General features: G+C 43.3%; 1 protein-coding gene across 1 annotated transcript; it reads left to right on the top strand.

Moving 5' to 3' along the window:
- The first annotated feature begins 247 nt into the window (after positions 1-247).
- Positions 248-15,039, top strand: lrrc75ba (leucine rich repeat containing 75Ba). The gene is made up of 5 exons (XM_035164982.2): positions 248-514; positions 597-983; positions 4,636-4,764; positions 5,607-5,719; positions 12,781-15,039. The coding sequence occupies exons 2-5, from the start codon at positions 696-698 to the stop codon at positions 13,382-13,384; spliced, it is 1,134 nt and encodes a 377-aa protein (XP_035020873.1). The 5' UTR covers positions 248-514; positions 597-695; the 3' UTR covers positions 13,385-15,039.
- Positions 15,040-15,296: the final 257 nt, after the last annotated feature.

Raw genomic sequence — 15,296 nt, 5'->3', positions numbered from 1 at the left:
GTTACTTACTGAATCAGGAATTGTACATGGATGTTGGACATGTAACATCCATGTAAGAGTAAATTGTGGCCCCTTTATGGCCCCTGATTCAGAAAAATCCTTGATCAGCCACTGAGTGGTTGTCTTATGTGTTTTGGGGGATTGTGCATTTCATGTTTGCCTGAGATATTTTTAAAATACAGCACTGCCATCCTCCAGTCTTTTCATCTGCTCTGTAGCTACCAACAGGAAGAGGAGGAGGAGGAAGAAGATGAGAATGAGGAGGAGGGGGATGAGGATGAGGAGGAGTTGGTTCAAGGCTCGGAGGATGACCAGATACAGGGATTGGTCGGACGCTCCACGTTGCACAAACCTAAACAGCAGCGTAGAGCAGCCGAAGGATGAAGCAGCCGAGGAGCATCCCTCATCATCATCATCATCATCATCATCAAACGAGCCAGGCGCATTCACGTATCTCTCGGTGCACGGGTGCAAAAGTCAAAATAACAGCGGTGTGAGAGGATGGTGATAAACCGAGACTGTCGCACCGGGATATTTTTGCAGCTCTGCACCGGATCAGTGTTGCCGCTGACGGCCAGAGCCAGACCGACTACACGGCGCTGATACCCAGTGAGGAGCGTCAGCTGCTGCCAGGAAAGCAAACAACAACAACCGAACAACACCGATCACAGCGCCCACACAGAGCGAGGATCACGATGGGCTCCAGACTGAGCAGACAGAGCAGCCTGGACAATGAGAATTTCTCCAAAAAGCGACGCAAGCTTCTGGATGGCGCCGGGGAGGTGAGCGACCGGGGCGGCGGACGGGGCGGCGGGGACTTTCTGTTCGCGCTGATGCTGAAATCGGACAAGCTGCCCGGGATGCTGCGGAGATCCAACCACAGTCCGTACACGAGGCGGGTGGCTTGGATCAAGGACATTCAGAAGCTGCTCCGAGAGCGCAGGATCGAGCAGGCGACCGACGTGCTCAAATTACTGAGGAAGGTAAGAGGAGAGTGAATGTGCGCACTGCTCGGCCTGCAGGAGCCCCGTCAACAACCTGTTTCCACTGAGCTGCTGCTGCTGCTGCTGCTCTGGTGCTGATGCTGCTGCCGAGCATCCTTATTAACATACCCCCCAAGCAACAGATGGGGCAACAAGCAGATGATGCTCCCATACGTGTGTATACAGATATCTTTGTCAGGACCATTTTGAGCCTATCCTGGCCGGTCCTTACTTGCTGACCCACTTTCAATGAAAGTGCGTTCAGATTTAGGTTTGAGCAGGGTAAGCTTTAAGGTTTGGCATTTCGTTGTGATGGCTAGTGAAAGGGTAAGGAGCTATAGGGAATGCATTAAGCCAATTAGTGTCCTCGCAAACAAGTTCAAGGTTGTTCGTGTGTGTGTAGTTTAATATGTTTGCATGTGCACAGGTACCTCAAATCTGACCTCTGACCTCTAACCTCTGACCCCAGCACACCTCCCACCCTCATTGCCACTCCCTCCAGAAGTATTATTTTCTACAGAAACTAGGCCACTGGCAGAGCATGTGTACCTGTGACACATCGTTTCAGTGACAGACGCAGCATGTGACTCAACACACTCTCCCGTGGGCAGACGAGCACCATGCTGGCACTCTGTTTCATAGGATCACCTGCGCTCCCCTGAATAAGCAAATGTATCCTGCGTGTCATCGCTTCATCCCAAATTTATCATTGTCTTTACAGCGCACGCCACCATCCTCCCTCCACACCTGTCCTTGTTTCCTCTGCTGTGGCCAGCCTCATCTCTCCTTAGCCTGGTCTAATGCTCCCATTAGAGCGGCCTGCCCCCCTCCAACCCTTTCCACTTCGTATGTCTCCTTCTCTCTCTCTGTTGTGGGCTGTGCTCCAGCAGCAACAATGTAAGCCCTGGAGCCCTGCGTGTTCCACAGAATATACATTACTCCTCTCCAAAAGGTTTTATTAACTCTTGCTCAGAGAGAGAAGGTCACTGAGATGCAAATGAAGCGTGCTGTCATGGCTTCACTAGTGGCCTTTTCATATTTTGTTTCATATTTCGTTGCTGCACGTTGTTTTTTATGGTAGATTACTTGTTTTTTTTCTATGGTTTAGCCTGTGGCTGATGAAAAAAAAATCTTAAAACCCAATCGGATCGGATTAAAAATGCAAAGTCATGAAGCCCAGAACACTAGTATTTTTAATGCTCTCTTAAAAAATAGTCAATAGCTATGAGCAGGTGGTCGTGACCTAGAGAATGCCCTGCTACGCTGAGGAAACAGTGTTTGATCACAGTCAGGGGTTTGTTTTCTAAGGCTTTCCTCACCTGCTGTGGGAGATGTAGCATTAAAACGTGCCTAAAAGATGTAGGTGCACTAAAAATGTGACAGCAGCTTCGGGAATCTCATTTGTTTGCCTGCCCTCAGGCCTCCCTCTGTCTTTTAGCTGTGGGCCAATCCAGCATTAATTACTCTGAAGCTTTGACACGGGAGTGAGAGAGTGGAACCTCCTTAATCAAGCCGATGAGATAAACTGGCTTGCCGAGGCTCCATGACAGCCACATCACAGGGGACACGGGCTGGCTCCCCTCCAAATACGCTCCACTTTTATTAAATAAGCCTTACTTTATCTTTTGTCGCTGCACTGCAAGCAGGCAGATGTCTGAGAGATCCTTTTCTCCGAATTTAAAAGGAGTTTGTGGCAGAGTTAATTGGTGTGTAACACCGAGCTCTGCTCCAGATATGAGACAAGATCTGAGCTGTGCTGCAGATATGGTGAGGATTCGTGGCCTCATGCTGCGCCTGCACATAACAATTGATCGTGTCTAAACCCAGGGATATTTTTATACCTTGTTTTTTTTATTGTTTTTTTTTTTTTCAGTAGGGGAAGAAGCAGCTTCTCTGCCGCCCTGGGTTCAGTCTTACTGTTGCTCTTGTTAAAAGAGGAGCCAGTAATGTGGAGCTGCCAACCTCCCACTCAAACTGTCAATTATATTCAATGCTAATTGTGTTCCAGGGAGAAGCAACTGTGCATGCGCAGGTGTGTGCACACTGTATGTCTCTAAGGCAGTGGTCGCCAACCCGTCACACGCGCTGTGTGTCCGCTACTGGCGGTGGAGTTGCAGGTTTATCTACTGCATTTCCTTCAAGAACAAGTTGGTTTATGTACTACACTAAATGTCCGGACTCTACGGTATGAAGATGCGCATCTTTCGGTATGTCGATAACAATCAAAGCCCCGTTGGAACAAATGACTTCAGAAAGTGTAAATACATTTGTGTCATAAACAGATAAACATTGTGGTTCACAGCAGAATAAACAGAGAAAATGATCTTACCTGAGTTTTAATGTGTAACTGATGAATTTATACACTTACACTTTCTGTATGCCTTTTCAAATTAAAATCACTCCAGCGTTTCTGTTGATGGAATCCATTCCCTTGTTTAAAAAGGGTTTTTTATTGTGAAATATTTGCAAGAGCGGAAGATGCACGGCTTCATACTGTGTAGTACTGGTATTTATTTGAGTACAAGGGACTTCTTTCATACAAGGCAATAGTCATATTTGTGGCCATATTAAAATCAAAGCCTATATGTAAAAACATTGTGCTGCAGTAGCAGCTCCTCTGCAGAACATGATGTGGAAATGAGAAGCTACATATTGTGCATTGTAAATATGAATTGATATTAATTTGAATATTGTGCATTGAATAGAAAAAGTGGCACAACCGCCCTTCTTTGTGTATATTTATTTCTTGTACATTCAGCCTTTAACAGAAATTGCAAAAAATAATAAATATGACCCTCCTAAGGTGGTTTTTTGGAAGATATCATGGTGGTAGATCTCGGCTTACGTTTGGAATTAAAAAGTGATCTTGGGCTCGAAAAGGTTGGTGACCACTGCTCTAAGGCTTGCCTCTGCCATTAAAATTGCATGGGCTCCCACAAGGGCTTTGCCTCCTCAGGACCGTGTTGATGAAGATAGATTGTTGTAGCTCAGTGCACACAGCTCGGTCTCATCACAGTCAAGGAGTCGTCTGAACTGAAATCTGCTCTTTTTTAGTTTAGCTTTGATTTGTTTTTAATGCAGATGCTGTTGGATTTGTCACATGTGTGATTAAACTGCCTTGACAGTCATAAGCTTTGACTTCTTTGGAAATATATTTATGGCCTGCTCCTTTCTGCAACTGTCATATGGTTTGATATATATATATATACATGGGAAATATCCCACGGCTAAGGGATTAAATACGTATTTTGAGTTATTCCAACAGGGTTTTGAATGATAAGGCATGGTTTCTAAAGTGCTAGACTCTTACCTTCTTAGTTTGTATAAACAGTATGCTCCTTGGCATGTTGGGCTATGCAGGGAGGCTCAGTGCCAGGGAGGTGTGATTATATATGCTGAAACACAGCGTTCCCTGTGACTCCCTCTAGATTTCACTCTCCCACTGTAGATACAAACACTGTCTCCTTTAATGAATATTTAAAACCAAACATTTCTTTTATCTTTCCATTTCTAGTCGCATTGCCCTTGACACAGCAGAGGCCCCCTTTTTCTATCACGAATGCATTCTCCACCCCGCAGGTCCAAGGACATGCTGTTTAATTGTAATTATTGCAGGGTGTTTGTAAAATTGTAATTCTTCTAAATGTTTTAGGATCTGGGTTTGGAGGGCACCTCTCTGAATGACATCTTGTACAAAAACGCTGCCTTCCTCAACCTAGTGGACCCCATCTCCCACGAGCTGCTGCTTAGCCTGGCTCGAGAGATGCAGTGTCCTAAGAAGGTCAGTTTTTTGCTGCGAAAATCAAGCTCGATGTTGGTATTTTGCAAAAGAAAGCATTTCTTACCCTAAAAATATTCCCCTGATGATCTACTTTTGTTGAGCAATCTTAGATCCATGAAAATCTAATCTGAGGATGTTATCGACTTACGTTTCTTCTACTGAAAGGGTTGAAAGCCATCCTGCAGACAAGTGCTGCTTTAGAGGAGCTAGAAATAGGAACATCTGTTAAGTGTGAGTCCTGGAGAACTGTGCTCAATGCTGTTAAATCATATTGAAATGTCTCATCTGAAAAGTAACCTGTAAATATATGTTATATAAGTGGTTACCCTCAAGGAATGAACAGAATAATTAAGGTAAATAAATAATAAAGTTCTTCATGTAAAGAGAGAAATTTATAGCTCGGTATGTCTCAAACTCCAGCAGTGAATATTTAAGTATTTTGGCGAAGTCAGTCCGAACCAGCAGCCACATCATGGTTAATGAAATGAAATTACCAATGTTTACCAGTGTCTGTGTTGAATCTCACTGCTCCTGTGTGCTTCCTGTGTTTTCCAGCCCAATGCACACTGCATGAGATTAGATTTTCTTGCTCCAGCAGGGCAGCTAAATTGTGTTTTGTTCAGACGTAGCTCAAGGTGTCTTGAATTGTAACAAACCTCCTCTGTTGTTTTCATGTGAAATATAATACAGATAGGAAACTTTGTTTAATGCCTGGATGGGCGGAAATAATGAATTGTTAGGATGTTTTTTCTGCACACACACAAGCAGAAAATCACATTTCTGCTTCACCACTGTCAGTGGTTTTGTGCCATTCTAAACACTCTACTCACTCTCTTCTACAGGATGCAGACACCATAAAGTCCTCTGACAAGATTTGCAGGCAGCTGATCTACCACCTGACCCCGCACTCAAAGTGGCTGAGGCAGAGCATGTCCAGACAGAAATCCCAGGCCTGGTAAGCCCCTCTGTCCAGACATCCAGTCTGTAATAAATCGGCAGCTCTGCACAACAGAGAGCACAGCTCTGCTCCATGTCGAGCCGTAGAGATTTCCATCTTTGTAGCTGACATTGTGCTAGGGCAGAGCCGGCCACAGGCTGACCTGACGGGAGCGCCATGGTAACCGCAGCTGTCAGTCATCCCTCTTTTAAGTGGTCATGTCCAGGCAGTGGACATGCATTGCCACTGGGCTTCTATTCTCTTCAAAAGTGGCATAGCAGCAAATTTGTCCATCTGCTCGCTGGAGAAAAGCAGGGAGGGTGATGATGAAATGTAATTGTCCTCATCTTGATCAAAGACTGAATTGCTTTTGATGTGCAAATGATGACTAGAGAATTATCTTGTGTACTAATAGGTTTTTTTTGTATGCAAAGGTGTTGCTTGGTAATCTATTCATGAACAGAACCAGGCAAGCTTTCCCGCGTAATTGAGTATTCTACAGCGGGCCAGACGAGCACGTAATGCATTCACTTTCTGGAGATGAACATAATCTAAGGACTGAGAAGGAGACAATGAGAACACAGTGAGATGTGGCAGGTTCATTATGAGTCAGTCAGAGGTATCAATACGCACAATCTGAGGAGAAGCGACATCGTATTCACAAGATCCCACCCTTCACCGCTGAGGGCTTTGCTCTGCCCGTGGGCCTTTAATTCAGCCCCGCAAGAGGAGAGACAGGATTTAACTGACACTGACAGCATCTCTGGAAATGAGCAGATACCTACGATTGCTAAATTCCTCACTAAAGGGCCTTTTTTTTTCATGTTGTTGGCTTCATAAACCTGCAGAGAGAGAGAGAGTCTGACACCAGCTGAGACAGCAGGAGCAACATGAATCATTAAAAGACAAAAAATGAATACGGCTGCTGCTATGAGCTCTGACAGCTTTGCCTGCCTTAGTGTTTGAGAACAAAAACCTGTCAAAGCTGGAAAGAGACGAGACAGGGCCAGTCAGACTCTGACTGTGAATTCACCTAAAGAAAATCAATTTTTAGAGACACTTTGTCTGGTTTAACAATTTTATAAAAGCACCTATGCGATTATTCCCTGGGTGGACGGTTAGTTTCCTACTTAGTGCTATTAAAGGGCGCAGCCTGGCTGAGGTTGTAGGGTATTAAATGTTATTGCATGTGGTCGTGTCAGGTGGGGAAGGTCAGAGGTCGCTTGTTTACATTTTTGGGAAATTCATTTATTCGCTTTCTGTTCGAGAGTTTGATGAAAAGATGCCACTCTTATTCCAATAGGCTATTCTCAGTGGCGGATCATTTTAAATCATTGGCCATAAAGGGGCCAAATTTGACATAGAGGGCCAACATCCATGCACAATTCCTGATTCAGTAAGGTGCACATTTAAGTCATTCCTTCTTTGCTGTTAGCTCTACAGTTTTGAGCAAAACCACACATCACACCACACATATTTTGAAAGCTCCTTGTTCAAGCACACAATCAATCACACTTAGAAAATACAAATTCTTAACAAATTGTCACATTTGTTGTTAGTTTTGTTGTATTTAAAAAAAAAGACTACTGAGGCTTATTCAATTTCAGCTGCGGCCAGTGCCCCCCTGGGTGTATGTGAGAACACAAATGTTCGTGTTAGAGGCTCTGGACTTTCTCCGGAGTTTCTCTGGCCAGTCTCCTCGTAAAAACTCTGATGGGTGTCCCAACGAGCCAATGTGAGAAAACAGCAGGAGATCCTCTGAACGCTCCGGAGATTTCTATGTTGTTATATCCTGCTGCGTTGTTCATATGTGAAAGGAAAACTGGAATTCATGTCTGAAAACGGCTATAGAGTGACGCTTATTTATCATGAAATGAAAAGTGTAAGCAAAAGTACTCTCCTATAGTAAGTACCAAGCTTTACCATGTAGTTAAAATGTTGCAGACATTAGCCTTCCAACTAATGGTAAGTTACCACTTAGAGACTGCACCCTTCCACTCTTGCACTTGCATTGCCTTGATACAGCTCGGGACCACCATGGTCCTGCACCACATTAATGTCCACTTCATGGGATTCCTGAGTGGAAAAGATCTCCACCTCTGGGGCTACACGTGCCACAGAAATTAGAAGTTCTAAATTGCACTTTAAAAAGCAAGATATAACATCTAAATTATAGAGCTTGAGTTGTGGTAGACAGATTTTAGTCTTTATTCCAAGTTAAGTGAACTGCTCACCGTCTGTAGCTTCATCGTAGATGTAAGAGTGATATCAATCTTCTCTCTAACACTCTGTAAAAGAAATGAGCAGGTGCATTTTCCAAAATATTGAACATCTCCTTTATCAAAGAAGGATTTAATTGTCCACATTAGAACTCATAAAGATTATATTAGCTCCCTTTAACTTCCATCTTTGTTCAGCTGCAGGCAAACCGCTCTCATCTGGGCAAAAATGCAGCCGTGTCACCCCTGTGAGGTTCCTGTGTTCTCTGTGAGGGAAAACAGCTCAGTCTGTTTTAATGCCACCGGCTTATTCATCCCTTCATTATCCAGCATTAGCACTGCACACCGGCCCCCCTAGATACTGTACACACATTTCTGACTGAAATACCACACTGAATTAATGTCCTAATTTCACTAATCCCGTTAATCTGTCTAAGTAGTTTATTTGTTTTTTGCTAGAAATGTTGTTTTTTTTGGTTTATATGTAATGAAAGAGCTCAACAATGGGGTTGATGGAGGCAGTGACCCATAACTGCTGCCAAGCCGCGCCATCCTAAAGGGTAATTTCATGTGCGTGTTGAAAATTGCAGGTCCTTCTGGGACCTTGTTTCTCTTCTATTTTCACACCACTATCTTCCAGTTGCATCAGCCTCATTTGACCTCATAATTATCTTTTTCTTCCTTTGTCCTCTGAATGTTCAGAAACACAAAATAACCATTTAGTCGATTTTCCATTTCAGTGCAAAGTATCTGTTTTGGTTTCTGCATTACTCCTCTTCCACCTTTTCTCAAATTCACTAATTTACATTATATTGTGCACTGTAGCATGCCATGCACATTAAAGCTTCCTAAGGGGCACATCAATCATTTTGTACTGATGGTTTCAGCTATGCCAGGAAAATACAAAGTGGTCAGAGCTGCCCTCCTCTCCAGGCTTTTTGACCAAAATATCCACCACATGAAAAGATATATATGTTATAATACAGGTTTAATTTATGTGCAGGAACCGTTTTTATTGAGCTTTCAGCGGTAAGGTTGGATTCCCTGTACCATCAAGGACAATGCAGCGGTGTGAGTGAGCGCATGATTCCTGACCACAATTTTCACTCTGGCACTCTCCTCTATATGTGATACAGCAGAAAATGAATTGGAAATGAAAGTGGAATGGCAGAGAGCAGATGTGATTAGACCGCTGATCTCACATCTCTCTTGTGCAGCTTGCCTTCAGCCATCAGTCGACTGAAATGAATAATGAAGCAAAACTTGAATATAAATGACTGCAACAAGAAAACAAAAAAGTATGAGCTGGGTAACAACAGCTTCAGGGGAAGCTAGGGAGCAAAAATTAAGTCCTGGAAAATACTGATTTAAATTTTAAATAAAGTGGGATTTTCATGAATTCTGCTACCATCCACCCACTTGTTAACATGTGGTTTTTAATATTGTTTTTTGTTTAAATAGCTTTTCACCTGATTTCAACCAAGAAAAGCTAGTATAAATATTCATAAATGACAAGAGTCATCTGATTTACGCTGACTGAATTCAAATGCTGCCTCATTATATGAAATCACTGACACGCAGAGACTGACAAGCCGCACACAGACAGGAGACGCGCTCTGCTTCCTCAGTATTTAAGTGGGAATACTTTGAAGACGGCTTCATTATACAATGCAACTTTAATTGAAATTGATTACTTAATTATGTCATGGATATTTATTAGATAATGTCATTGTGAGCGTAGTTTGGTAAACACTCTTACGACAATGTTGATGCCATTTGTGTTATTACAGGCATCAGTTCAATGTCTGTGCAGGCGGGGATTATTTTCTCTCTCTCTGCTGCCTCCAACATCTATTTAGTGACATGTATTGAATGTGATTGGATTCATTGTGGAGAACACTGCACCACTGCGCCATTCCTTTTTTTTAAATCTGTTTTAATCTCTTACCTATAAACTAGTTTTATGGTTTAATGTCTTGTCAGCGTTCTCATGGACGGAGAAACGACAAAACAAAAGCGGTCCTCTCGTTGTCCGTGACGCTCCTGTGTTCTGGTATTAAATTAATCTTGTGGAAGGATGGAAGAGGCTTCCTGAGAGGACGCCTCAGACATCTATTTTTCATGCTTGCTACGCTCAAAAGGATGGGTCTGTCTGAAAAGGAGGGAGTTGTGTGATCAAAACCTATTCACACCTGCAGGGGAGCCTCTGCCAGGCTATTATAGGACTTGTGCCTTTGGTGAGGATGAGGTTTCTATCATAGAAAAGGCTGCCAGGGCAAAGCAGACAATGGAGAGGTAAAGAATTGTGGCTTACTAGACTGTGATAAAGTTACAGCAGCCGTGACAAATGTCTCCATCTGATAGATTCTAAATGAAACCTGCCTTTAGGCTGGCGTCAGGAGCCGATTTTAGATTAATTTTTTTGTGTTAGGCTATTTGTAAAAATACATTTATGTTCATCAGCTTACGACTTGCTCTTAAAATGAAGTCTCACATGTTGCTCAGGGCGCATCTATCTTCAATGTGACCAAAACACACTTTAAAGCATTGCAAGTGACAGGTGCTGCAGTAAATGTCACAGTAAGTCACTGGGCGCCGGAGGATGTTATAATTCATCCTGACGCCAGATCCGCTGTACAGGCCACTTCTGTAACAGTTCATGTTAATCATGGAGTATCATCGCTGGGCAACATGGTCAGCGCTAAAAGGGACTGACTGGAAACAAAAGGGCAAAGGAGTGTTTAAATAATGTATATATTTTCACATGCAGTGTAAAGTTGAAGAAAGTTCAAATTTGGCCTCAAATCCTGTTTGTATTGAAAACACAACAGGTCAGTCAGATACAACTAGACCTCAGCCAGGTTGAACACTGCTCAGCCACAGTTGCACAATAACTGTATTATCGTGCAATCATCCTGTGCCACTGCACTTTACTTTATAACATTTCTATACAAACCACTACAGTGAAAAGTGTACAATGTTAAATGTACTTACTCACCATTTTCTATATCAAAATTGTATTATTATCCTATTCATATTTTTTATTCTCTTGTCTATCTCATTCTGACCTGCCTGCTGCTGCTGTAACAACTGAATTTCCCCAGTGTGCGGATCAATAAAGTTTTATCTTATCTTATTTTATCTTATTAATAAGCATTAGACAATCAACACATTTCAAGAAGGGTATGAAACATATGCTTCAGTAATCCTTAACTTATGCTCGGCACATGATGATTTAATACATAATTCCTGTAGCTGACTTTTACAAATGATCACTATGAGTTGATGGGCTCGCTAGTGGATCATCAGTTACTGACCATTCATTCACAGTTACTTCATACAGTCACTTATATGATTAGGCAGATCAAATGTATGAAGAGCACTTTTGTCTGTAATTGGATTCAGCTAATTGCATGGCATAAATTAATATATGAAAGAGCTGTGATTTAAGCATCCTCAACTGATGATTCATTCACTAATCACTTGAAGTATTAATGGCAGGCAGCAGGTCATGGTACAGCCTTCATTAATTTACTCAGGAGTCATGCATTAGTTAAGCACATTTTGTATGATTGAACCAATCATCCATACATCCGTCATCTATACCAGAGGTTCTTCATTTTTTCTCAGCCAAGGACCAACTACAAGATAGAAAATATTCCAGGGACCCCTTCATGTATGTCCCTTGGAATAATTTGACACAGCCTTTTTTTTTTTACTTCTACTTAGTTATATGAAAGAACACAAGAGAAACATTAACACAGCAGGGTTCCAGCAAGGTCTAAAAAAAACCTGGGCAGGTTGAGCATCCCAGGGTCAACACACAGAGACAAACAACCATTCACACTCACATTCACACCTACGGTCGATATCAAACCCCAGTCTGCATGTCTTTGGACTATGGGAGGAAGCCAGAGTACTCACAGAAAACCCACGAAAATCCACACAGAAAGACCCTGAACCGGGTTTCGAACCAGGAACCTTTTTGCTGTGAGGCAACAGCAACCTCACAGTGACGCGAGGCCACAAGTATAGAACCATGGCCCTCTATAACACTTATAGTGGATTGTGTAGTTTTGGTGGAAGTGGTGCCTAAAGAATTACCTTTGTATGCTTTACGGATGTGTTACCAATGATCATACATGTGAAAGATTATTTCAGTAAGTGCAGTGGATCATGAGAAAAAAGGGAAAGTTCTTCCTTTTTTAAATGCCCTATTTAGAAATGTTAGAAAATACTGGATCTGTGCTTCATGACCTAATTTTCACCAAATTTCACTGAAATCTGTCATCACACGGTGGAGACACCTGCTATCTAACAAAGAAACTGAATATTAAGCATTCATTCTGTGGTGGAGATAATCACGTAATCTCATTTGTAGAATGTTCTGTAGTATTTCCCAAATAGCATTTCCAAATATGCATCTTATTTTCTTTCCTGACCTAAAAATATAGAAGCCAACATCTATTCAAGTTCTATCTTTTTCTAAAACAAACTGCATAGTACATCTTTTAAGTAGTAAACTGTCCTGGCTCTGTGCTATAAGGAGCTCCTGCCCATCAGAGCTTTAAACTCAAGCTGCTGGCTCATTCGGATGTTTTGGCTCCTCTGTTTACACTAGTAAATCCCCATGCTGCAGTCTCTGTGTCAACCTTCCGCTCCAAGCCGGCACATTCACCCCCTCTTTTATACAACACAGGAAGCACAACATAAAACCAGGGCCTTGTTCCAGAGTCACAGATAGTGGTATCATTCTAAGATCTGTTTCAGCCCCCACGTCTAAAAACTTCAACGGTTATGTGCTTTTTTGTTTGAGTGTCATCGAAGTAATCCTCTCTTTCTCTCTGTGTTCCCCAAAAGTCTGAAGACCACCCTACAGAAAAAGCTGTCCAGTGATTCTGTTGACTTGTCCGGCATCCCTCTCTCCACTCGTGATGTCCGCCAAGTAGCCTTCTACCTCCAGAACAACAGAGACAGTGTGGTGGCTGTGGACATTAGCTTCACCGAACTCCAGGACGAGAACCTGAGGATTCTACTGCCTCTTCTCGCCTCACTGCTTAAACTTAGCACCCTGGCTCTCAACGGCAACCGGCTCACCCTGGCTATCCTCAAAGACCTCAGCGAGATGCTCAAAGACCCCAAGATGTTCTCCAGCCTGGCCTGGATCGACCTGGGCAACAATGTTGATATTTTCACCATGCCTCAGCCGCTGCTGGTGGCGCTGCGCCGGCGCTGTAGCCTGAAGAGCAGCTTACCGACCATCTACGAGTACACAGAGGGTCAACCCTACTGCTACCATCTGGAAACCTCCATCGAGGAGCCCAGCCACTACGAAGAGGAAGAGGAGGATGATGACGAGGCGGAGGACGAGGATGACATGGGGAACAAATTCGAGCTGGAGCCATGGGGTTTGGGGGAGAAGCAGCACTCCAAAGACTTCACCCTCCACTACTGTGAGAGGTGATGGGGTGTTTTCTGTGGGAGGCTCTGACAACTGTGGAGGACACGTCGTCCCGCAGCACACCGTAACTTCCTTCGCCCTCTCGCCCTCACACCACCCTTCGAGGCACGAGAGAGACCAGTGCCCACATTGTGAACTTCTCGTCCTGACACAGCTCTCAAGCTATTCCTAAACCATATCTCTGAGTTAACCCACACAAGATAGTGACAGTCACAACGGCAGACTTACTGTGTTGGTGGATGGTGCTCTTGGGAACAAGGTGCGGTTTCATTGGAGGGGGGCTGGAAGAGTTAATGAACCGATGCTCTCTCTCTCTCTCTCTCTCTCTCTCTCTCTCTCTATCTATCTCTGTGATGGTGGCAGCTGAGGAGCCAGTCCCAAGGAGGTGTAGATCAGTCGGTTGGATGGAGGAGCAGCATCCCAGCGGTGGCTGAAGTGGAAGTTAGTTTGGAAACAGTGGGTCCCTCTGGGTTCTCTAACAGGACTGAGACTATCTCTGGCAGGCAGGGCCTAGCTCCACATTGTGTGTTCTCTGTTAATCTCTCAACAAAAGCTATGACACAAGTTCAACAGACTATACAGCCGACGACCTGTCACGTGACGCTGGCAAAACTGCTAGGTCAAGACTTTTTGCGGCTTTTTCCCCCCCTTTCCAAATGTCCACTTGTGAATGCCCGCGCAGCCCTTGTGTAGATGTAAATGAGGACACAAAACATGGCTCTGTTGTGTTCCAACAGGCTATTTTTGTGCACTTTTGGTGAACAAAGCAATCTTAGAAGACAACAGGTAGGACTCAACAATGGGTAGCTGTCACTGATTGTTTTTTGTACTTGCCTAAATGCTGATACTCACCTCTTTGTAATTAATAAAGTGTTGTAGTCATCACCACAGTGTTTCAGTGCAGTTATGACACAACTTCCAGCTGTAATATGGGCCAATGTGGTGTGCCGTGCCCAAACTGCCCTCCCTTCTGACATCCGTCTCCACAAACATGTCGACGTCTCCGTTAATTGAACTCCACCGACCCTGTGTGTGTTATGAGGCACAGTCATGACTGTTATTTATTGGTTATCGTCCATCTACAGTAGCACATGACGATTAAGTTAGACTGACCGAAACACTGCAATGCACTTTAAGACACTATTATTTTTATAGTTTCCTCCACAGCATATTCTCTGTTGTTTATTAGAGATATTTACAAAGCAGAAGGTGAAGGCGTACCTCGTTAAGATGAAACGATGACCAGCTCAAGATTCATTACAAACATTCACCAGATATATGATAATTGTTTAAGTGTGTGTTCTACGTGTTTGTAAAAGTAAAACGTCCAATTACTGCTGTAATTATTTGTGTTATTGATTTGGTGTTTCGTCTTTTAGTCCAACTAATTATGATAATGACTCTAATGACTATGAAAGTGTGCCCTGCGGTGACCTGCTGCTGTATGAGCTCGAGCAGTAAGCAAAAAAAGGGGAGGCGGTGGCATAGTGGAAATCTTTTATGTGGAACGCTTCATCTGAATAATGACCAGCACTGTCCATTTTGTTTGTAATTTATGTTTTAGTGTGTCAACGTCAAACTCTTCCCTGTTGTAGCCTGTGTGTATTCGTCTCATGCCAAACACTGACTGCCAATAAAACTGGTCCAAAACAAAAAAAGTGTTTTGTTTTATTTTGAAGGAGAAAAAAGGAGTGTATTGAGTGGTTTTGACTCCTGGGTCATGAGCAGCTGCTCACAACCAACAGTTTTATTTATGCAGATTAGTCTGCAAATTGCGCAATAAAGTAAATCAGCTCGGACCGTGCTGTTTGGGATCGGTTGATTGAGCGTTGCACTGGTTTCTGAGCCAGCAGATCATACGTGCTGCTCTGTGCTGTCAGAGAAAATGCCTGACCTGCCACAGTTTACCAGGAAA

Source organism: Hippoglossus stenolepis, chromosome 9, assembly GCF_022539355.2.
Source record: "Hippoglossus stenolepis isolate QCI-W04-F060 chromosome 9, HSTE1.2, whole genome shotgun sequence".
Taxonomy (NCBI): domain Eukaryota; kingdom Metazoa; phylum Chordata; class Actinopteri; order Pleuronectiformes; family Pleuronectidae; genus Hippoglossus; species Hippoglossus stenolepis.
The sequence above is the reverse complement of the archived record's forward strand: the minus strand, read 5'-3'. Positions and strand labels throughout refer to the sequence as shown.